Source organism: Chinchilla lanigera, unplaced genomic scaffold, assembly GCF_000276665.1.
Source record: "Chinchilla lanigera isolate Chin_1 unplaced genomic scaffold, ChiLan1.0 scaffold00007, whole genome shotgun sequence".
NCBI lineage: Eukaryota > Metazoa > Chordata > Mammalia > Rodentia > Chinchillidae > Chinchilla > Chinchilla lanigera.
The window spans coordinates 31,326,427-31,351,696 of NW_004955408.1; the positions used below are offsets into that span (position 1 = coordinate 31,326,427).

The window sequence follows — 25,270 nt, forward strand, 5'->3', positions numbered from 1 at the left end:
AACAGGAGTGGTGATAGTGGACAACTTTGTTTTATTCCTGATTTTAGGGGTAATGCTTTTAGTTTTTCCCCATTTAGTATGATGCTGGCTATTGGTTTGTCATAAGTAGCTTTTATCATATTCAGGTATGGCCCTTCTATACCTGCTTTCTTCAGGGTTTTTATTATGAAGCAGTGTTCGATTTTGTCAAAAGACTTTTCTGCATCGCTTGGTATGACCATGTGGTTTTTGACCTTGCTCCTCTTTATGTGATATTTTAAATTTATTAACTTACATATGTTGTGCCATCTCTGGGATGAAACCTACTTGATAATGATGTATGATCTTTTTGATAATGTATTGCATTCTATTTGCTAACATGTTATTGAGGATTTTTGCATCTATGTTCATAAAGAAATTGGCCTATAGTTCTCTTTTTTAATTGGGTCTTTGTCTGAGTTTGAGGTCAGGGTGATATTGGCTTCCATAAATGAATTTGGGAGCACTCCATCTGTTTCAAATTCTTTGAACAGCTTGAGGAGTATTGGTGATACAGTATCCTTAAAGGTTAAGTAGAATTCAGCTATAAATCCGTCAGGTACTGGGCTTTTTTCACTTGGTACATTTTTTATTACTAAGTCAATTTCACTGCTTTGATTGGATTAAATATATTTATGTCTTCCTGGCTTAGTTTTGGTCATTTGTAGGTGTCTAGGAACCTGCCATTACTTTAAAATTTGCTAATTTGTTGGACTTTTCAATGTAGTTACTATCTTCTGGAATTCCACAGTGACTGTTGTGATTTCACCTTTTTTCATTTCTAACTATACTGACATGAATTTTTTCTATTCTATATTTACTTAAGTAGGCTTTGTGGAGTAGTATGTGATCTATTTTGAAAAAAGTACCATGTGTTGCTGAAAAGAATGTATACTCTGTTGTAGAGGGGTGGAATACTCTATATATCTGTTAAGTCCATATGTTCAAGGGTATGGTTCAGTTCTGAAATTTCTTTCTTTTTTTTTCTTTTTTTGCTTAGTTGATCTCTTTGCAAAAGTAAGGTGTTGAAATCCCCTACTGTGGTTGTGTTTGCACTTATTTGATCTTTTATTTTCAGTAACTTTTGTTTTATGAAGATAGGTGCTCCAGTATTTGGTTCATATATGTTTATCATTGTTATCTTTTCTTGTGAATTGTTCTCTTAACTAGTAGGTGGTGAGCATCTTTGCCTCTTTTAATCAGTTTTAACTTCAAGTTGACCATGTCTGGTATTAGAATAGCCTCCCCTTCTTTTCAGGGTTCTGGTGCATGAAATGTTGTGTTCTGCCCTTTAATTTTTAGTCTATGACTATCTTTGTGGGTTATACCAGTTTCTTGAGTGCAACAGATTATTGGGTTCTGCTTTTTGATCCAGTTTTCCAGTCTGTGTCTTGTAATTGGAGAGTTGAAGACATTAACAATGGGAGATATTACTTAGGTATGTTGGTTATCTACTATCATTGCCTTCTTTCTCTTTTCGTGTAGCATTTGTTTTTATTTTCCTGATTTTTTTTTTTTTTTGCTGTTTATCCATTGACCTCAGTATTTTTCCCTGTGTTTTTAGCTGTGTGCAATTTATTGTTTCTCTTGAGAATATTCTTAAGTATTTTTCCTAGAGCTGGTTTTGCACTCATATATCTTCTGAGCTGGTCTTTTTCATGGAAATACCTTATTTCTCCATCCATTATGAAAGATAGCTTTGATGGCTAAGTTAATCTCAATTGGAAATTATTTGCTCTTAGGACTGAAATACTTCTTGCAGGCTCTTCCACCCTTTAGGATTTGTGTTGAGAAGTCTGCTGTGATTCTAATTGGTTTGCCTCTGTGATTTTTTGTTTTTCTCTGGCTTCTTTTAATTGTTTTTTTCTTTTTTCTGGATATCTGGTAATTTAATAAAGATGTGTTTTAGCAAGATTTTCTTCATCATAATTGTTTGGTGTTTAATTATGAGCATGTAAGTGAATCCATCTATGCTACTTTTAGTTTTTCTCTAATTCTTGGTAGCCTTAGATTTTTCTTATTCTTGTAATCTAGTAGCTGCTGGATAGTCCTCTTATTTTCTTTTTGGCTTCTTTGAGCTCTTTGTCACAATTCACTATTTTTGTCCTCAGTATCAGTCACTTTGTCTTCACATTTTCTTCTTCACATAGAATTCAATGTTTGAATTCTATAGTTTATTATTTCAGATATTTCTATATGACATCTTTTTGAGGATTGCATGTTCTTGTTGAATCTGTCATTCAAATTTTGAATTCTTTTGGTTAACTTGGCCAGATTTTTACCTATTTCTGTGAAATTCACTGTGGGCATATTAAGTGAAATTGCTGTGAACTTTTAGTTCATTTCCTCTTTGATCTCACTTACTTTCTTCATCTGTTCTGTGAACTTTTTATAGATTTCTGCTACCTGGTATTTTTTTCTTCTCCCTTTGCGATCTCTTGCTTTTCTTTAGAGGAGTTGGGCAGTTTGGAGATCTATTTCTTTGCTTCCCCAGTCACATATATATTCTATATTATATTATATATAATAAATATGTATATATTATGTATGTTATATATGACATATATGTATATAGATTATAAATATAATATGTATATTATATATAACATGTATTATATATACATGTAATTATATATGGCCCCCTCTTTTTCCCCTTCTCTATTGAGAAGTTACCACAGGTGGGGGACTAGACAAGTGAGGAAAGTTTGTGGCTTATATGGGGATCTTAGTGGGATGTTGCCTCCCTGTGAATAGTTTTCAGCTTTTTATGTCCAGTGCTGGTAACTACTTTTTCTGTTATTTACTTTAAGTGTCCCTGTGGTTTGCTGAGTTATTTATTTTAAATGTCCCTATGTTTTGCTGAGTTACTTCAAGTTATAACAGCACCCACAGATTCAATTTATAACTCTTCCATATGATAGTCCTTGTAGTTATACCTCCCCCTTCATCTGTTTGTGCTATGACAGTTTAGTATTTGTGGTAGTTCTGCAGTGCGATAGTTGAGGTGGGATGGGGAGAAGGGTAGGTAGTTGCATGAGTGTTAGATACTAAGGAGGAGATTTGAAGGCAGAATAGTGGTAGATGAGAAGAAAAGGCTGATATAGGGTCTGATTTTACTGAAATACTTTTATTTGAGTTGAAGGGTGAGTACTGAGAGTATTCAGAGGATATTTTGTGGAGCCAGAGGTGAGATATGGGAGCAAGGTGGTTTATTGTATGGTTGAGGAAAGCTATGTGGTTGTCAGAAGTTGCTGAGAGGGAGGACAGTAAGCTAGGTAAGATATGGAAGAGCCAAAGGCTTAGGATGGTGAAGATTGAGGAATAATACTAGAGAAAATAGGAGTGAATGTGGGGAAGCTAAGTATGGGAATTTAAAAACTTAGGAGGAGGAGTTTATGTGTTTGGAAAAAAAGAACAAAGAAATATGTTAATAATATTGTCTCAGGGATTTGAGGCAAAGAAAGTAGACAGGGAGCTGAGATGAGGGGGAAAATCTAGACCTATTAATAGGGAGGGAATTTATTAAATCAGAGCAAATGAAAGAACAAATATACAAAAGCAACAGCCTAATAAACACAGGAAACCATAAAAGAATATAACATAACCCCATATTATTAAATAAGCTAAGAAACCTACAAAAACTTAAACCTATATGATGTCTGATGGGAACACAGATTAAATAATCTAATGAAACATTGCATATGTGATTACCAAGTAGCTTATTTGCCAGAGATTTTGAGTGTTCAAACTCTCCAATAACTCCTCTGATCCCTCCACCACAGTACTGAATATAACTTAGACTTAGGATTTCCTTTTGCCAGGTTTCAGGTGTTTCTGCAGAGTCTCCCTGGATGTGATGGTGGATTCAGCAGACAGGCTCTTTGGCACAAAATTGTTCACTGAGTTAGAATTATTCCTATACAATCGAATCAGCTAGACTAGTAATAGGCTAATCCATTACAGTGGTATCTATCAGGGCTAGTGGAGAAATGATATACCATGAGTTCCTGTTTTGGGTGTTCCTTACCTGGAGAAGAAATCCATGGTTATAGTATAAGCATCTCAACAACCCAAGACTTGACCCACAGTTTATGTGCACTAGATAGGATGGCTGTGTCCTTTAATGGTGAAAAACAGCATTCAGTGGTAATTTTATAGAATCAGTTATCTAACACTGAGTGGGTTGGGGACTGGGTAATGCCAGAGGGAGGAAGAGAAGATAAAAAAAGAAACAAAAAGTTTTTAAAGTCTTCTGCTGTCTGGTATGGGAAGAAGGAAATAGGAGGGTGACAAAGGATACTAATGTGGTAAGGGTATGTTATATATTTAGAGGGAGATATCAGGGAAAACTGGGTACAAAATTTGTAGTGAGAAATGAGGTTGGGAGAAGATTCTATGAGTTATATAAATATTAGAGAGGAAGTTAGAGGGAGACAGATGAAAAAGGGAAGAGCCAAGTAAAGAAAGATTGAGAAGGAAAAAGACACAGAAGAAAGAAGGTGAAGAGATAGGGATAAAAGTAGGAGGGATATAAAAAGACAAGGGAGAATTCCCCTACCTTCTATAAACTATATTGGGAGACCATATATGTTATGCTATGACAGGAAATTTGTCTACATTTTCCTCATGTCCTGAGACTTTGGGGGAGTCTGAGATTAAGTGTTGGGGGGTAATGAGTCTAGTGAGGGAAATTTCAAGAGGGACAACTGTTTAGGTTGTAAGATGGATACTTCTGCTTGGTGCTTTTAGAAAGAGCTACAGTGAGAATCAAGAGCAAATTGTGAGCTAAAGGATTTAAAAGTTTGCAGTTTCATCAGAAAGTAAACATCTGCAAAGTAGGTAGACTGGAGAGTATGGTTGTTGAAAAGACCAGCATTAAGAGGAAATGAAGTACTTTGCATCAGGACAATAGGAGAGATGGCTTGAGGGTATCTCAGGAATCAGCCGAACTTCACCTTTCATTGATTTAAGAGTGAAAAAAGGGAAAAGTAAACTTGAAAGCCTTTGCTCTGAGAGGAGAACTCCAGGAAGCCCTAATTCAGAAAGGCTTTCTAGGGAATTGGTTCACTGGGATTTATTTCACATTTCTTATCCATTTGGGCATTCAGAGGCCTCTGTAGCTATATTCCAAGGGGGCCTGCATCGTGTTTGAACTAGAGGCAGACTTTGGTGTCATCTACATTTTACAGACATGCAAAATGTAACATTTGTGGAGCAAGAGAGGCTTCCACCTAGAGTAGTGAAGATGTGAGAGTAAAGCTGAAAGTGCAGTGGAGACCCCTGAAAGTTGGAAAGTTGGAGAAGTTAAGAACATGAATGTGTGAGGAAAGCTACAGACACTGAGCAGAACCAACCCAAGAGAAAGGGTATGAGGGCTACAAGCAGCAATACTGCAGGGGCAGGGTCACCCAAGCCCTTTGGAGCTTATATTTTGATACAGCTTATCTTGAGTGCTGGACAGGGAACCATAGGATTTAATGTTTGCCTTGCTTGGTTTTGGCCTTGCTTTGGTCCCATTTATTTGTATCCCTATATATTCCCCTATTTCTCCTTTGGGGATGGAAGTATTTACCCTGTGTTATTTTTGTATGCTAGAAGCATTTTACTTTTTCAAACATTTTATACAGGGGCTCACAGTGAAGAATTTGCCTTGAGTCTAGAGGAGACTTTGGACTTTGACTTTTCACCAGTGCAAGAACTGTTAAAACTTTGGTGACTTTTGGAGATGGATTAAATACATTTTGCATAAAGAGATACACATGAGTCTTTTGGGGGCCAAGGTTGGAATGTTATTGTAGATGTCAGATATGGTAACCCGGTTATCAGAAAGTGACAAAGACATGCAATAGCAAAAAGTGTTTTAGGCTGTGTAATTTTATACTCTATTTTAGAAGCAGAACTTGATTTCCTAAGGCTTTCAGGAAACTATTCAACTGATCAAAATAATATGTTCTCCATGCAAAACACACTTTATACTCTTAATATATGCATAACAAAAAGTACTTAACAAATTTCTGTCCAAATATTTCCTCTCAAAATGGGGATTTACATTATAAGCCTATATACCTAATATACCAGCATGTATAGATGTTTACTTTGATTTTCTTGGTAAACATTTATGCTCAATTTTGGCTGTCAAGAGTACACTATGAAAAGAGGGACAGTTCAGAAGTTAGAATGTAATAATATTTCTTTTTTATGCTGGAGATCAAACCACCCAGAGCCTCATGCATGCTAGGCAGGTACCGAGCCACTGAGATATACCCAACACCTGATAATATCCTTTTATAATTGGGGGAGGGGAAAGTAAGAATGACTTACTTACCTAAGACCCACTTCATGATTAGCATTTCTGTCCAGGAGAACTGCGTGGTTTTCACTCTGAAGATCTGTTTTGGGTAGTCTGTGAAGGTTTCATTGGGCAGGGTTTTAACACCTTCAAATCGGTCAGATGCATTCACGACTAACAGTCCCAAGAAGATTGTAAAAGAAACTGCGTGGGCGACAAACTTCATGAAAGGGCTCCTTAGTGTTCGTCCTAGCTGGAAACAAAATGGGTACAAGATATGTTATACTGGAAGCTCTTGGTTGATGCAGGTCTATCTTTAAAACACTGATTTCATCAAACCAAAGTTTAATCAGAGAATCCTCCACCTTGGACAGAAATCAAACAACATTTTCCCTGCACTTACATGGGAGATACTGCTTGACCAAAAACTTCAGTTTTTTCCCATTTAGAAGTCTTAGTGGAAAAGAGTGACATACCATCATGTTACATATGATTGTACAGATACTCACAACCCCTTTGATATAATTTTATGTTCTTCAAATCTTGGAAAAATATCTGAGTATAGTTCACAATGTTAAAAATACACTTTGGGTGTGTCCTGTTGCTGTTTTACCCTTGGGCTTTATGCTTAGATTGTTTTCAAATTTGTTTAAAGCTACAGATTCCTTCAAATAGCTTTCTCTATATTCTCATAAACTTGACATGAAACATTTCATTGACTTTCAGTTGTACATATTTTATAATTTCTCTTTTGATTAATTTTCAGCTTGGGGTTACTTTGCAGACAGATAAGGCTTTTTCCTGTTTTAAATAATTTTAATTTTGCTGTAGCATGTTTATGGAACATAGACTTGTAAATTTAATTGAAGTTTTCTTTATGGTCTAATATTAATTTGTGTAATTGTCTACATAAGCCTGAAATGGTCCAGAAGTTGCCCTTGTCATTAGCCAGTGTTAGTCACATCTTTTCTATTTCATGACATTACCATCCAAAGGCCATTTAGATCTTTGGGGATTAAATTAGGGGCTTCATATAAAGTTTTTATTGAACTCCTGTTAATGAACTCACTTCAGTCTTTTCTAAGTCACTGTCATCACTGTCATCTAAGCACCATACCTTACCCCTCATCCAGGTACACTAACAAGGCAAGAACAAAGAGGGAGATCTTTTCTGAAGTTCAGCTACTTCTCCAGGGCAGATATTCAATTATAACTGGTGGCTGATTAATTGATATTAAGATTCTGCCTCATTCAATAGTCCTGGAATGAAATGTCACCCAGGAGATATAGTATTGATCCAACAAAAAGTCAATCACAGAAGCTTTTCTAGGTAAAACTTCCCTAATTATGATTATGTTCAATATAACATTTGTAAATCAGATGGCTTGATAATGCTCTTTTAATGTGTTTCAGTATGATAACCACCCATTTTAATTCTAGTTAATAGTATAACATGATTAGTTATGATTTTGATGCTATAAATCTTATCAATTGGAATTAAAATAATAGCTGTTTATTGTCCCTTTTAAAACCCATGTGTCAGGTCTGGACATTGGGAAACCCTGATTGTGTTAATAGTGTCATGTAACACTAACAATAACTTTAGGAATGTAAGAGAATGTATATTTGACATTCACAGGGCCACAGGCATCTTATAAATAACATTTCTGTATACTGTAATGTTTAGCTTTATTATTTACAAAAATAGAGACTATAGACTATTTTTGACAATAGACAGATGTACTAATTTCAGAATGCAGAGATTAAGTGTAAGGACAAATAAAATATCTCACATAGATTCAGAAAATCAATTAAACCATATTGTATTTTGATTTATATATCAAATAGCTGGTTTTGATTTTTAATGTTCTAGCTAATGATGTTGGCATCTTGTTACCTCTTTTATATTATTATATTCTGGCAGAAGATGAATCTGTAAAAATGTTTATACTTGTTGCAAAATGTAATAGGGGAAAGAAACCCTGATAATGCCCTGTGATTTGTAAGGTTAACTCAGCTTATTTCTCACTTTCCTCATAGGGAGGAAAAATGAGATTAGGAATTGATGCTGTTTTCCTTTATTCTAGTCTTAAATATATTTTTAACAAGTAAAACTTAGATAAAGATCAGATGAGATGCAATCATTTCAGTGACTTTTTCTTTTTATTTATTTTCTTTTCGTGTGTGTGTGCGCGCGCGCATGCGCGCGCTCACGCGCATGCGTGAAATTCCCTATTTTATTCACAAAGATAAATTTTGAAGTAAATTACCTATGGAGAACACCCCCATCCCTTACAGAATCTCTAGATGAGCTCAAAGAAAGGTCAGAAGTCAACCAGTATGTACCAACAGCCCTTAGCTGTGGAATTTTTGAGGCTATATCAGGTAACAGTTGTAGATTAAAATTGATGCTAGAGCTTTGGGAGATGGGGACTGTAGTCCACTGTGTCCACAATGCAGAACCTCTGAATCTGAAAGCATACTAACACATCTTAGGCATTACTAGGACCATTTGAACTGAAAGTGGTAGGAGATTCAGCCCTGTAGAATTAAGTTTGGCTTGCCCCAAACTTCCTGGGTACTATTCTTTTATTCTAAGAAATATATGAATGTGAGAACAACTGATTAGTGCTCTTGGATTAGCTCCAAGTGTATGGTATTCACAGAGCCTTAGAGGTGGGCACCTTTTACTGGCTGACATAACTTTGTTCCATACCCCTCAACTCTTGCCCCTACCCACAAGTGTAAGCACCTAATGGGGACCTGGTGGCTTGTGGATCCCCACATCATGACAAAGCAGGTCAGTGGCCATGGTTGCAGTAGAACATGGAGACAATGTTTCTAACTCACATTCCTGGTCTTAAACCTACAGAGTCTCCTTCACCAATATCACCCTCACTTTCTGGCAGTTACCAGTGGTCTCAAGCTAGGGCTTACTTTACATTTGGAAAGCTGAATGGGGGTGAACTTTGGAATCATTTCAAAAAGAAACATGCACTTCTTTAAGGCCCCTTGTGTCTCAGATACTGTTTTAGATGTCCAGATTCAATTAGTGGCAGATTCCTGAGTATGCTCTCCCAAAATTGTTATTCAAAATGTCTATCTAGAGCTTAGGAATCTTGTTTTTTATGATATGGGGATGTTCATTTAGGTGTCTCTAGTCAGGGTATTGTCACAGTGTGAAACCACACTTCATTTTGTGATCTGTAGAGATGCTCAGTGATAATGAGATTTACAAAATGGGGCTTCTAATGAAAGAAAACAAAGGGGTAGGTTTTGTTCTGTGGTGATTTTGACTTCTCATTTCTAGAAAAGTCCTGGCAGATAATAAAGGTCAGAATCAAATCCTTTCCAAACTCAGTTGTTCTGCAGCTAATATATGTACAACAAACATTGAATGTTGTAATGCTATTGATGTACCTAGAGAGGTGTGTACAGTATGTATGTCTATGTGTAGTGACAGATCTCTGCACTAGAGACCCTAGATTTAAACTACAGTTCCATAGTTGTTTTTGTCAAGCTACTCAATGTCTTAGTGTTTCAGTTTATTCTGTAAAATGGAGATAAAAATAGTACCTCCTGCATAGGTTTGATGTAGTCAACATCATGTAACACAGTACCCACAAAGCAAGTAGGAAGTACCTAACATATATGTCAGTGAGGAATTCATAGAATTCCACTGAGGGGAAACTTAAATGGAACTTGGCCAGCTCTTGAAAAGGAGTGATGCAAGGGTTCACAAAAGCAGACCTACAAGCTCATTTGGGGAACCACCTATGTGCAACATGATGCTGGACACTAGACGTGATGGAGATAAAACAGGGTATGAGAGTTGGTCCTTCCCTCCAAAGGTAGAGGGGAGGAACACAGGCTAAAAATGTGGTAAAAACTAGATGGAGCCAAGTGTAGTGATGCACACTTGTAATCCCAGCACTCAGGAGGCTGAGGCAGGAGAATTGCCATGAGTTCGAGGCCCACTTGGGCTGCATAAGCGAGTTCAAGGTCAGCCTCCACCACATAATGAGACCCTGTCTCAAAAAATCCCAACCCAACCCAACCCAACCCAACCCAAACCAAACCAACCCAAACCAAACCAAAACAACAACAAAAAATTAGATGGAGAGATGGGGAATGATGTTTCAGGGCTATGACAGGGTTCAAAATGAAAGGGACCAGCCTCTGGTATCTTCAGTTCTCTCCCATCTGGGTGGTAGGTGCTAGACTATCCTTTCAGATTTGGGGGCAGAAGTATTTCTAAAGTAAGAGCAGCAGCACTCTATTTCCTGACATAGATTTTCCTTCCTTGGCCATGATTTTCTGTAATCTACTGAAGCTCTCTGGTAGAGACAAATGTGGGGGAAACCAAGGCCTCTAGAATCACTCTGTTCTCCTGGTTGGCTCCTGGACCACGTGGATTGAGGATCCTTTCAAGTCTGAAGCTTGGGGTAAGGTAAAGTGAGATCTTCACAAGCTACTCACTCATGCCTTTCTCACTAGATGTCCTTGTTTGGGATGTTGGAGGAGGCTAACAATTAATGCTCTGAGATTCCTCCAAGCCAAAGTTGTGTGGCAGTAAGGGCTGATAGATTATGTATTACACAAGCACCAGGTTGGACTATGAAGTGACTTTTGGAAATAACCGCAGGGATAAATAAAAAGTGACATTTGACAGGTAAAAAAGGAAATATCTTCTCGTTTCACACTTTATAATTAGAACACGCGTACTTCCTCAGCATTTTCATATGTTGACTTCTGCCCCAGTCTTCCTGCTATTGAGGCATTGTTTGAATCTTTGAGGACGGTTGTTATTCTTTTAGCTCACAATCTCAATTATGAGTCACAGCGGGATAGAAAAGGATGGAAAATAGCCTAATAGCTATAAAGGCTGTTTGGCATTGGAGCTTGTATTGAGAAGATAAAGAATTCTAGGAAAGACCTACTGCCTGCATCCATGTGGTGATGACCTCACTCATCTCCCAGTGGCTCCCCAGTGGCTCATGATGCCAATAAGAAATGAACAAAATCACTGTTCTTTTTTCTTGATCATGCCAAACCTGTCCTATGCTCCCTGTCTATACTTAGCATCATATGTACCCATTTCTGACTTGGTTTATCTCTTCAATTAACATATTAACTGAATTCCTGTTAACAACCTTTAGCTTCATAGTCTTCATACTTAACTCCTCTTTTGAGGGACTCTCAGAAACTTAAAAGAATATAAAAATAGAGTTAACAGCCTTGGTAATTCAATAGGAAATAAATAATGAGTTCATCTTGGCAGGCTAAGGTAATTTTGGTGTTCTTAATGGTCCCTAAATTAGGACAGCGACTATTAGGAAGTAAATGCACCATTAGTTTGGAAAAAGAAATTCCAACATTTGCTGGATGCTGATGGACATTACCCAGCTGATGAAGTTTGGCACTGACATTTTGTGAATGCATTTATAAAAGAATATCAATGTCTAATTTCTTAAATGGAGATGTAATAATGTCATTAGAACATGGAATCCCTAGAAGGACATTGTATTTTTCATAAAATTACAGAAATAGATACAAAAGCAATGACCCCATTGAGTGGTGAAATACCAGCTTATTAATAGACTTCTCCACTGTGCCTTCCTCCCGAGAGGACATGTATTCTGTGCATCAGGACTCTTAGAGAGGGGTGGTTTTGTTACAAAGTAGATGTGACCTCTCTGTAATTCCCAGTAATATTGCTGCCAAACTTGAAAAGATTCCTTTCTAAGTGGTGAAAGGGAAGACTAAAAATATCTTGACTGTTTTTTCTATCCTTTGGCTGCCTCAGAGCAAGCTCGACAAGCTCTTTAATGAGGGAATCTTTCCTTGTAATGAGCAGTGCCACCCAGAGTCATCTCATGCTACAGACTGAGACTTGTCACTCAGCTATCAATATGTCCCCCCGCCACTGTGCTTGGAATCTAGAAAGCTCACAGACATGACAAGTGGCTGAATGATTGGATCATGTTTATCTCGAGTAATTTTTTTCAGTCTTCCTAGAAGTTTTAGGGCACCAAATGTCAATCATATCAGTATCTGTACAGAGAAGAGAAAGCCCCAATTTTGGGCCAAACCTTCATGTAAGCATTTGCTCCAGAAGTTAACCACTGCTATAGGTCTGACCCCTATATCATCTGGTAGTACTTAGCTTCTGAGATTTACAAGGCCTAAGAATTTCCTCTCCAGAATCACATACCCTTTTTGGCTGATCACATGTGCACATTTGCCAAGATTTGTCTCAGACCTACCAGAAATCTAAATTTAGTCAATGACTGGCATATTGTCTCTTTGTGAATCTTTCCCCATGTGACTAGGCAGGCAGAAGCAAATCAGTTATCTGATGTTGGCTAGTCCAAATTTCTTGGAACCTACTACATTTAGTTTTGTACCAAAAGTGGGGATTGGCAGCATTTCCTCCATAAAGGTACTGTTATCTTAATTACTGAAAGCCTAGAATTAATTTTAACGCTCAAAGAGAGTAGAGGAAAGTGTGCCTATCCATGCAGGCTCTGGGCAAAGGCAAGAATCCAGCCTCCATTACAGCCTAGATGATTCCACCCTCAAAACATCTCCAAAACCAATGACCAGCTCCAATTCAGGTCTAAGCCTGGTTTCACTCCCTGATCTTTTTCAGCTTATAATAAAGGACAGGGAAACATTGCTTTACATACATGTTATTTGGAGAATTTTGATTTGCAAGTCCACAGCATGCAATGGCCTTAGAAAAAAAATTCTCAATAGATGTAAAGTTGAATACTGTAAATATTCAGCTTTAGGGCTTTCATTTTTTATACAATTCTGTGGAAGTTGGAGTTGAGGCCTGATCTCTGCTTTAGGGCTTTAGGGCTTTCATTTTTTATACAATTCTGTGGAAGATGGAGTTGAGGCCTGATCTCTGTCTATGACCCACCCAACTCTGAGACAGGCGTTTTATTGGCTGCCTAGCTGGGTGGCCTCGGCATCAGCCTTGAAGTCTTAGACCCATCAATCTGACCTGAATTCTCCATACTTGGACTTGACAAGAGGGTCAGTTCACTGGTGACACTTTTATTAGAACATTAGCTGATCAAATTTCCTGTGGAACTGATCTCCCCATAGCCATACTTTTTCTATTGAATGTTAATTATCTAAACTTAACTCCTTTAAAAATATATCACTAGGTCAATGTAATTTTGTAATCTTAAAAGACAATCTTAAACCCACAAACCATATTTCAAAATTTCTGCATGGTTTTGTTTTCTAGGCACTAACTCTTTCCTGGAGATGGGGTGCTGGTGCTTTCTGTGGCATAAATGGCTGGGCTGTGGGGATGATGGTACAGCCAGTGGGACAGTTTGGTACCTGCAAATTCTATTCCTCCTCTTAGTGGTCACTTGATATTCACCCTCAGATAAAAACCCAGTCTTACACCTTTTGAGTTCTTCTTTTGCCTTTGTCCTTTTTATAACCTAATTAATTGTGCACATGAGTCAAGTCTGATCAAAGAGGCTAGGAAAGTGAAAAGGTTGCAAAGGGTCTGCAGTGCCCCAATATGAACCACATTTAATAGTCAGCCTACTAGCTAGTTCTCATTTCTGAACCAACTTCAGGAAGTGTAGGCATTATAATGAAGGGAGATGTTCCATGAAAAGGATTTAGCAAAGAGAAAATACTAAATAAGCACTGGATGTTACTATTACCATGATTATAATTATTATACAATGGGTTTGGAGGATGTGCTTAGCACATTGCATAATTAGAAAAGTGCCTTTTTTCTTGCTCTTTCTATTCTGTTATTGATCCAAGTAGATTATTCTTCACATTTAAAATTCCCATTTTATCATTTGGCTCTTTTAAACAATGATTTAAAAAACAGGTCTTAACATTTTCCCTCTTAAATTGTTGTGTACTTTTGCCAGGTATCTCAGGACTGTTATCTTTTCTGTTAGCTTTCTGTGGTGCTGGAGTTAAACTGAGGGTCTCACACATGCTAGGCAAGTGATGTACCACTGAGCTACATCCCCAGCACAGAACTGTATTCTTAAACAGTGGGAAAAGATCCACTGCTAATTTGAACAAAGTGAGCTTTAGATCATGCCAGGAAGAGAAGAAATAACTGCAAACGACATGCACCTGAAGCAGTCTGTACCTTGCTGCACGGAGCAATCCAATAGGCTATGGCGAGAAAAGGGAGGCCTATGGAGACTCCAAAGACAGCCAGGAATTTCACAGCGATAGACTGTTGACGTAAGCCTGAGAGATTTTCATACCACATGGTAAGCAATTGCTGCTGACAGTTAGGATGAGCAACGAACTGTAAAAACAAAACAAAAACAAAAACAAAACGCAAACAGGAAAATGGCATCGATAGAACTTAAACAGTATTCAACTTAGGGCTGAAATGTTTCACTTGGGGATTGGCTTGAATGTTAGAGCCAGACTAACTGAGGAAAGTACCAGGTGAGAGTGAGTGTGAGTGGGTGGAGCTTCTGACAGTATGGCAGGAAGCTTTGTGCTGTGGTCAGACCTCTCTAGGGACTGGCTAAACTAGTGCTTTGCAAAATGAGGGTCTGGGAAAATCTTAGATGCAGAAAGCAATAGCTTTGGGGTAAATTTTGTTCCATTTCAGGCTGAAAATCTGATCTGGGGAGACTTATTTCTGGGCAGAATTCTTCAGTGAAGCAGCACTGAGTAATGAATGGATCATGAATAGGATTTTGGAGTCAGAATTTTGGGTTTGAATTTTGCTCTACCACTAAACTAGCTGAGTATCCCTGGGCCAGCAACTTAACCTTTCTGATCCTCAACACTCTCATCTACAAAACAGTTTATCACTTTGTTTGGGAGGATTAAATATTGTAGGACGGTTCCCCCTCTCTTTTCCTATGTAGTCAGAGGAAAAATGCTTACAGTATTTCCAGAGAACTCATAAACTCAGTATTTTTGGTTAGATCTTAATGGTGTTTGGCTTGGATCCATAGCACTTTCTGTGGGTTGCTGGAGCACTGACACATCGTATGCTCTGTGTACGTTTCGTCTGGGATGTCACGCACCCTTCTCACCACCACTTCCATCTCCTGGAACTGTCATACCCTAATGCCAAGGTTACAAAGTGACCTCTTAGGGTCATTTTATGTTATGTGGCTTAATCCCCGCAGCATATTATTATTTGATCAGGGGTGGAACTTTGACCTAAACTGGGCCCATCAGGTTTTCTCTCTAAATAGTGGCCAGTTAACGTGTAACCTGGGGAGATCATAACAGTACTCTTCTACTGTGTGAACTAATCGAGAAAACAAAGCCAGTTAAAAAGAGAGAAAGAATGAAGATGTACGGAAAGAGGCTGAGATAGAGGCTGACCCTTCAGAGACTATCTAAGCTCCACTCATATGTTCTACCAGGCCTCTCTAGAGTCATAGACAAAAAAGCTCCCTTTTTTCCTTGATCTCGCACATTGACTTGAGTTGCTGCAACTAAAACATTGATTTTCTGCAAATAGTTGTTGCTACTTGGCCATTTACTTAGTTGACCCTGTTCTAGTCAGTGGCTGGTTATAGGCAATATTTAAGTAACATGAGTGGGAATAAAGTTTAAATTTATATACATTAGTTTCCCCCCATTTGCCAGGATTGTTCTCTGGCCTTGCTAAGGATACTGGTGAACTCTATAGAAGCATAGTTGGGATTTGTGGAAAGGGACCCACTGTACCTTGGAGTGTAATGTGCCCATTTTCACCTCACTTGTCACACTGGGTATTAAGGGTACATGTTCAGTGATACTCCTGGGAAATATAAGACATTCCCTTTTCATTATAAGAACAGTGTAAATACAGCTATTCTAAAATTCTCAATGCAGATGACTGTGTACTTGTAAAGATCTCTGGTTTCTAGGGACTCACAGTAGTAGCAGAGAATCTGCCAGGATCCTCTCAAAGGTTTATTGGGTCTCATAGCCCCTGGTAATTGTATTAGCTTGAGTATTAGATGGCAATGAGCTTTATTGTGGCATTATTGGATTTATAGCAACCATTGTGGTCTTTCCCTGCAAGTATAGGCACAATGAATTTTCAATCTAGAGAGAAACCCTCAAGCCAGTAGGTAATATGTTATGTCCCTTTTCTGGTTCACAATAAAAGGGACAAACAGAAAATAGTGTAGATGTTTCAGTAACTCTCAGAGTCTAATCAAAACATGGTGCTAAAATGGCTTGGTAAGTGAGCACAGGAAGTAGTCATTTTTGTTTTTGAATGGTGCCAAAATGGTCCTGCTTTAGAGACTCAGAGTTTGATTAGTGGTGGGGGCATACATCTATGAAATAGTATGAGTTACTACTTGACTCACCCTGTGGTTCCCTGTACTTTAGCTTCCCTGGAAAGCATGCCTTGCATTCACTGTCATTAGCTCCTTTGTGTCTGGGGGAGCCAAGCCTATGCTTATTCTGTTGCTTCTCTCCAGGCCAAGTCAGCTCAATGGACTGTGGGGGTGGGGGTGGACAAAGGTTTCGAGACAGAGCACAGTGGAGACTATCCCCACTTTCCCTTTCTTACCTGAGAGGACGTGTGGTCCAAACTAAGTAAGTGGGGTCTCCTGAAACTCTATCTTCCTGTCCTTATAGCTTTGCTAATTTCCACAGCTGTACTTATTCTTCCATAATAAAGTAACCTTGCTTCACAGGTAGACTTTATATACAATACTCCCAGAAAGCTGACAGCTGGAGCCCAAATTGATATTTATATTTTCATGGGCATTTTTCTATACTTGTGGCTGGCCTTGGAAGTCAACTTTGTGACATATGGTTCAATGTGTATCAAAGAATTTCTTTTCTGCTATGATTTTTTTTCCAGTTTCTGCTGTGATTTTGAAGCACAGAAAAATACCATCCCTGATCCAAGGAGGATGAGAGTAGAAAATGAATTATACCAACAGGACACAAAGAAAACTCTAATCAAAAGGGCACACAGGCAAGGAACAAAGTCAGGAAGAACTCAGGGTGGGAAGAGGATTTTCAAAAGCAAGGTCAGAGTGGAACCAGTAGAAGAAAAGCCCATGTCTAGAAAGGAATGGGACTCAGAAAATTTGTATTGTCTTGGACTTATTTTCTTTGATATCGAGCTCACAAAAGAATGGAATGATCAAAGGGTGGATGCCATCAAGAGCTTTGCCCAGGTCATTCCTGCTCTGAGCCATTCTGGCCTTGAGTGTGGCATACTTTTAGGAGAATTCTTCAGGGAATGTACTGACGTGATATGATAGGATTCACACTCTTCAGAGCAGGGAGTTTGTAATGGGCTAGAGCTGAGAATTTGGTAGGTGGGTTTATGTGGGGCTGAGCAGCCTTGTAAAAGAAAACAAATCAAACTATATCCATTATTGGGATGGACAGCAAGAGCTAAGAGAAGTTGAACTGCAAGGAGGGATAGAAGGGGACTCTGAGACAAAATTCTGTATCATAGAAAGGAGCGTGTGGGATTAGCTAGATTGGGAAACAGGACCCAAAGTCAGGAAGAGCCAGAAGTCATGTGGCTGTTGGTTTTTGAATCCATTCCAAACCAATTATCCTGGTAGCCCACTTGCATCAACCTCATAGTTAATGTAACATTTGTGCTCAGAGTAAGTTTCTAGTAACATCTCACCCGGACATCCTGCTCCTCCCAGCGCCTGGCGAGAGTAGTGAGAATATAATGCTAGTTTATGGGGACTCTAGGGCATATTGACTAAACTGTGGTTCTTACTTTGATTTTATTTAGTCCAAGGCCTACGATTTCTTTTATAGACTAGAGGAAAACCACACCCTTCATTCTTTTCCCGGCTTTATATTAATTCACAAGGAGGGTAATACAACAAGCATTGTTAATTTCCTACCACTTTGTTTGTAACTCTGTATTGTCTGTACTGTTCTTTTGCTGGTTTGTAAAATGTTGTCTGTCTGTTAATGTTTTCCTCCTTTTATTTTTAAAATAAAAATAAAGGAGATATGTGCTGTTTTAGGAAGTAGTTGTTACAGAGCTACAAAACTTCCTTAATTAACCACGCATTGAGTATTTCAAGGGATGCCTTATGGGACAACAGCACCCACAACCCAGATATCACAACAGTATAGAAGGCTTTTTCTGCCAGTGAACGGTTAAGTACATGGACAGCTGCAAGGCTGCCTATGTTCAAGTGCTGGTCCTGCCTTACGTTGGCCAGATATTAGGTCATTCTTGGCTCTTTTCCTGCTTAGATTTCCTGTTCTGTAAAATCTAGTAATGAGAATTAAGTAAGTTAGTGTTTGTAAAATGCTGAGAACAATACCTTGCAAAGAGTAAGTACTATGTTAGTATTGGTTAGATAAAAACAAGCCAGTGTCTTTCTTTTACTTTTTCAATTTTCCCCTTCTTCTGTCTTTCCCTTCCTTACTACTCTCTACACTACTTTTCTGGTCTATACTCATGACTTCCATTGTATTTTAGCAGACATTTTCTTCAAGTTGTTATTGCCTTTAGAAATTTCTAGGTAGCAACGAGTTGGCTCTTTTGAAAAGATTAGTGGAACCTAACCAGGCTGTCAGGCCACTCCTTCTGGGTCCAGTTTCTCTGTCACCATCCTGCACAAAAGGTGGAGCTTGATTCCTTGAAACTATTAACTCACAATGGGCTGGTCTCTGCTGGGGCTGTCGGGGTCACCATCATGTCTCTTCATCAGATACACTGATGCTTGCCCCTTTGTTGATTATGGGGCCCTTTGGCAATGAGGAGCAGTTCCAGCTACTGAACCTGCAGAAAGCTTTCCATCCTCCTTGCTGTCCCTCTCCACACACACCTTAAAAGCTGTTAAGTCCTGCATGCTCTTTTGGGGTAAGGGGAAGAGGCTGCCTTTGGGGCTGTATAATTTCCACATTTCTTCAGCATAGATTTTTCTCTCTGATACAAGGCTTCATTTACACAGTAATGAGATGATAAACTGTAAGAATATCTTAGCTGGAGAAAATAATGTTCTTTTAAATAGATATGGCACCAGAGGCCTCACTAGTGTCTGATGTGACTGTGGTCAAGATTTTCCCCTTCATTCACATTAGCATTTACTGATAGAAATCTTTTCTTTTAGAAACTATCTACATAGGCAGAAGGAGACCAGTCATCAGAGGTTGTTCTCAGTGTGGACAGTGGATCTGAGTTAGAATAACTTAATGTTCTTCCTTCCACTTTGTCTTGACAGTTCTTTCAAGTCATGCAAGTTGGAAGGGAAGGAGAAAGATGGAAAGGTCAGTTGTTCACTAGTTTAATATGTTGGTTTGTTCATTTGTTCACTCATTCACTCCTCTGACAAACCTTTTTTCCACAGTGACTACTCTCACGAGACATTGTGCTCAGCCCTGAAAATGTGGCCATATGGAACTGTCAGCTTTATGACAGAGGAAGTAGAGTGAGCATAGCAGTGACCCCATGACAGTTCCTAAGCAGGTCCCCCATGATGGGTGGATAATGAATGCCAAGTGCTCAGTGGAGCATAGATCCTTAATGGGTGCCTTTCTATTGTTTTATTGTGCATCCTTTCCCTGTATTTGTGAAACCTGCTGATGTGTTCCCCATACTCTTAGACAGTCTAGTTACTTTGTCTCCATTGCTAACATCTTGCAAACTACTTTGTTTGTGCTAAGGGAGTGGATAAATACACAGGCTCTGAGGTTAGACCACCCAGGGTCAAATCCCAGATCTTCAGTTCTTAACCGTTTGATGCTGGGAAAACCATCTCACTGCTCTTAGCTTTGTAGTCCATAAGAGGAGAAAATGTGTGTTGGTGCTCAGCACAGGGCCCTGTGCTTAGTGAGTATTGAAGGTGGGCACTGGCATGATTGCAGGTGCTATTCCTCTTATGAATTCTTCTAGTTCCCCTTCAGGGATGTTTACATAGTTCTTTTACCTCTTCCCTTTGCTAAGTTTATGCTATCAGCAGACAGTGATGCATGTCTGGGTGTTTTTAGAGTTAAGCATTCCTGGAGCATGTAGTGTGCCCCACCCCTTGCAGTACTAAGGATACTGTGCAAATGCTATATCACTGAGCTATACCCAAAGCCCCTTTTCCTCTTTATCTCGAAACAGGGAGTTGCTGTACTTTATACACTGAATTTGACTTGTGATCTCCCTGTCTCAGCCTCTGGACTGGCAGGGATTATATACATGTAACCACTCCTGGCTGCCACTGTTTTATTAAGTTTTAAATTCATTTTGGTATGGCACTGACATTGTCACCATGCTCACTAAATCTGTATATTTAGCCAGTCAGCTCTGGAGCATGATCTATGATAGTCCTGGGAGGATGGGGTAGTAAATTTGGGGTGTGAGGCCCAAAAAATCATAGCTCTTTTAAAGAGCCCTTAAGCATGGGCAGCAGGCAAAATGAAAAGTTTTAAAGACATCACGTAAGTTTCTACTGTTATTTATTGAGGATCTACTATGGAAGGAACTTCTGTTACATTATTATTCATAATATTCTTTATAATAGTCCTTCTAAAAAGGGTGTGTTATGTATTTCCCCATACATAATGGGATGTATTATCACCCCATTTCAGTTGAGGAAGCTGAGGTGTCATCATCTCAAGTTTCCCACAGTCCCACAGCTTGTAAGTTGAGGTTTCAATTCTCACCTAACTCTTACGCTTGCGCTGTTTCTATGTCACTGAATAAAAGTTCTCTTGATTTGGTTGGCTGGGACTTTAACCTTTCCTGATCTTAGTTTCTTGTCATAAATAAAACAATAAAAAGAAAACATTTACTGAGCACTTACCATGGATCAGACCCTGTGATGAGCACATTATGAACACTTTTTCTTTTACTCCTTGTCATACAAAGTGGTGGCACAATTGTTATGGCCATTTAAAAGCTGATAGTACTGTGATGGTTACTAGGACATAGAGCCAGGATCCAAATTCAGATTTGACTCCAGAGTGGCCATTCATAACTACTTCTTTATATTGCCTTTCCCAGCTGAAGTTTCCTGCATCTCTTCTGGGTCAGGCCACTGTCCCATTCTGTCTGCCAAGCGGGAGGGCATCTCTGTGAGCCTGTGGATTTCAGATGTGCCATGGAGAAGCTTGTATATTTTTCCAGCCAGAGTTCTGGGTGTCTCTTTTCACCCTGCAACAGTGGGCTATATTCTTGTGGGAAGAATAGTTGATTTCTGGCTTTCTTCTCCAGAGTAGTAGAAGTTTCTATGCTAATCCCATGTCCACTTCATTTTCACTGTTCGGGATGGATGGAAGGTTAGAGGCGTAGATGGATAGGATGTTAGCTGGGGAGAAAGGAAGCAACTAAAAGGGAATGAAAGAAAGGAAAAAGGAGAAGAACAAAGCAAGGGAAGGGAGAGTGGGAGACAGAGTTAAAACCTGACCTTCAGCTACTATTCCAATATGGTTTCTACTCTTTTGCTTCTCGTTCCTAGTTTCTTGTCAAATTGCAGCAAAGCTATTCCTAGAGTTTTCCCAGCTTTAGCACTCCTGAGCCTCTGCTCAAGGTTTTCCTGGTGCCTAAAATACCTTTTGTCTTGTCTCTACTTGTCCAAGTTTGTCCATCTGAACAGTGATCTCTTCCGTGAAGGTTTATCCTATGCACCTACAACTCTGCTTAACAGCCATCATATCATTTAACCCTGTATTCATCTGTTTTCAATTTCTATAACAAAGTACCTGAAGCTAGGTACTTGTAAAGAAAAGTTTACTTAGTTCACAGTTTTTAGAGATTATAAGTCCAAGGTAGAGTGGCCCTATCCATTCTGCCTCTGATAAAGATTTTCTGGGATCTCTCTTTCCTCTAATATAGTTCTTATTTTCTCCCTCTTATTGTAGTTATATGCCTGTATCATCCTCTACTGGAGAGCAGAGCCCTCCCAGAAATTTAAAGATCTTACCACAAAAAAGCCATACTATCTTCCTGGGGAGATACCTTAGGAAAAAATGAGCCAAGGATGGGGAGGAGTTAGAACTGAGATCAAGGGTATTTGTGACTTTAACTTGGGGTTCTTGATGTTCTGCATGGGCACACTGGGTGTGCCCTATTTATAGTGTCACCTGCAAAATTTGTACTTGCTGGCCACTTAAACAGCTGTCAAACATGCCCTTCATTGTTGGGAGGTTCCATGTGGGTGCATGTTAGGTGTCTCTCACTTGATTCCAGCCTCCCCTTCCTCCTCTTCCACATGTTTACTCCAGATCCCAGCCAATTCTGGCATGCTTCTTGGTTATTTCCACAGCTGAGGGTCCTGCCAGGCAGCTGCTGCTCTCTAAGAGTCCTGGGATTAGGGGAGCCAGCAAGAGGAGAGGGCATCTCTGAAGGTGGTTCACTTCCACAGATATTTCATATTACCTACTCCAGGGGCTTGCTTAGTTACTCCTGAAGATAGCTCTCTGTTCCTATGTCTCAGTGACAGCAGAGCATAACACGCTGCCACCTTTCTTTAAGGAAATCTCCATTTTTCTAAACCAACACAAATGCTCCCATTTGGTGGGTTGTTCTGAGAACTGTGCTTGTGACCCAGTGGCATCTCTTTTACTGGAGAAAGAATGATTCTATGGTGAAGATAGTAAAGTATGAACTATCCTGTACCTCAGTATTGGTGGTGTAAGGACAAAAAAAAATGGCCCTGGGCTCTTACTGTTGCAGGCAAACCATTTTCTAAGTACAGGTGGCCAGGCAGGAGGTTGTGGCTGGCCTTCCTGAAGAGGGATATAGTACTGTGATTTTCCATTGCCAACTAGTCATTCTCCCACTGCAGTGAGCTCAGAGGTTGCTAGTAAGGTGACTCAATTTCCATGCTTGCTATGTTGTCATGGCCAGAATTCTAGATGACTCTTTCACAGGGTCACAAAGAGGTTGTTCTCATAGCTAGGCATCAATCCTTTGACGCTATGTATGGATGCACCATTTATTATTCAAAGAAAAGTAGAAACTGCTTCTAGCAAACCTTCTGGAATTATTTTCGATTACTTTCTTTCTTGAGTCCTTCCCTCTAGCCAAGCAAGTCTACATACTGTTCCTAAGCATGGCATATGTCATCATCCCTTGTCCATGTTCACACAACTTCCATCCTGCTTTTCCCTAGTTCAGTGGTTAATCGGCCTTCAAGATTCAACTTCCTCTCTACCTCCAGGTCCTACAAAGTCCTTCAGTCCCCACTGATGTCTTGGACTTCTGTGGTTCTTAATTCTGTGGTCCACTCACTTGGCGATCTTAGTTCATGAGTCAAGCTGTGGATAGCCATATTCTAGTGTTTACATCTGATCCCTTCTGCTATTTTAAGTCTCCTGTGTGGCCCCAAGAGCATGCAGCTTTATGTTTTACATGGAAGAGGTGCTTAGTAAATTTCTATTCAGTGATTGATAAACTGAATGCTTTCATGAGTCCCCTTAAGATTTGCTCCATAACTTTTTCTGTGACTCATCAAAGAATAATTTCTAAATATAAAAAATCCTCTATCATCCAGAGTAGTCCGGTAAACACTGCACTGACTTCATATCTTTAGCAGGCAGAAAGCAGAGGTGATGAAAACTATGCTGGGTTCTTGTTGTATAGGAGAAGTTTGAAATATGAGCATGAAATAGGGTTTGAGGCTATCTCTTGGTTGGATGAAGATTATTTAATTTCTCTTTGCATCATATACCACTTTGAACTGACATTAACTCACCATTTTGACACCAGTCAAATGTTTATGCAGCAATAATAGTTCTAATGCTGGAGAATATTTGTTGAACACTGTTCTGTCAGGCTCCGTGCTTAGCATTTATCATATCATTTAACCCTGTATTCATCTGTTTTCAGTTTCTATAACAAAATACCTGAAGCTAGGTACTTGTAAAGAAAGGTTTACTTAGTTCACAGTTTTTAGAGATTATAAGTCCAAGGTAGAGTGACCCCATCCATTCTGCCTCTGATAAGGATTTTCTGGCTACATCATAACATGGTGGATGGCATTATGGTGGCGATGTGTACAGGAAGGCAAGATCATCTGGTAAGACAGGAAGCCAAGAGACCAACAAAGAGTAAGTCTTGCTGTTTTATCCAACTTGCTCTTGCTTAAACTTATTCATAAGACCAGCATTAATCCTGCCTGGTGCACCCATGATCTAATGAGCTTGTGCTAAGCCCCATCTCTTAAAGGTTCCACCACCTTTCACCACCACACTGAGGACCAAACTTTCAGCACATGAATCATGACAGAGTACACCCAATCCATATCCAAAACCTAGAAAACCCTCACATCGATGCCTTGAAGTGCATATTGTTATATTTTTACTTTAAATGTGGAGGCAAAAGACATGCATTGGTAACTATAGAAAGTCATAGAAAGGCTTGTGTATAATGGGATGGACTTGAATCCAAATTAATTTGACTTCAAAGATAATGTTTTGAATTGCTATCCTATATCTCCACAAGTTACATTTAAAGCTAGGCAGACATGCCAAAGCAAACAGACCATAATTTCTCCAAGCCCACAAAGGCAGGTGACCTCACCATTCAAGATTAGAACTCTCATGTCTCTCTGTACTTCTGTCTGTTGTACTACAGAGTCCCACTGGAGCTAAAGATCAGGAATACACAAGGGGAAGGGCATAAAGCCAGTTTTTGTGATAACTACATTCTCTTAACAAGTGAGTCATCATGTTGAAGATGAAATCCTGGACTCTTTTTTTCTCCCCCATAAAGACAAAAGTAGCAGAGTAGCAGTAACTGATTCTGTGATGGCTCAATTGCCTGAATCACAACTTTGTCAGGAGCTAAGTTAATGTAGAGGCTACCTCAGCCCAGCTTTAAAGCCTTGAAGACAACGTAGTCCACTCAAAAACTCTTTCTGAGGGGCCTAATTACAATATCAGGCCCTTTTCCAACTCCTACCTAACTGACATCTTGCTAAGAAGAGGTATGGTCCTAGACAGTTTGCTGAGCCTGAATCCTGCCTAGAAAATTGCCCAAGTTTGTTGTATAAGTCTGCACAC

At 39.2% G+C, this 25,270-nt stretch overlaps 1 protein-coding gene across 1 annotated transcript in view; it reads right to left on the reverse strand.

Moving 5' to 3' along the window:
- The window catches only part of Trpc7 (transient receptor potential cation channel, subfamily C, member 7), a 148,086-nt gene that overhangs the window by 65,660 nt on the left and 57,156 nt on the right, over window positions 1–25,270 (reverse strand). The window contains exons 3-4 of the mRNA XM_013507541.1: window positions 14,454–14,618; window positions 6,344–6,560 (exon numbers count right to left, since the gene is read on the reverse strand). Of these exons, the coding sequence (XP_013362995.1) occupies window positions 6,344–6,560; window positions 14,454–14,618 (382 nt within the window). The remainder of the gene's footprint in view (window positions 1–6,343; window positions 6,561–14,453; window positions 14,619–25,270) is intronic.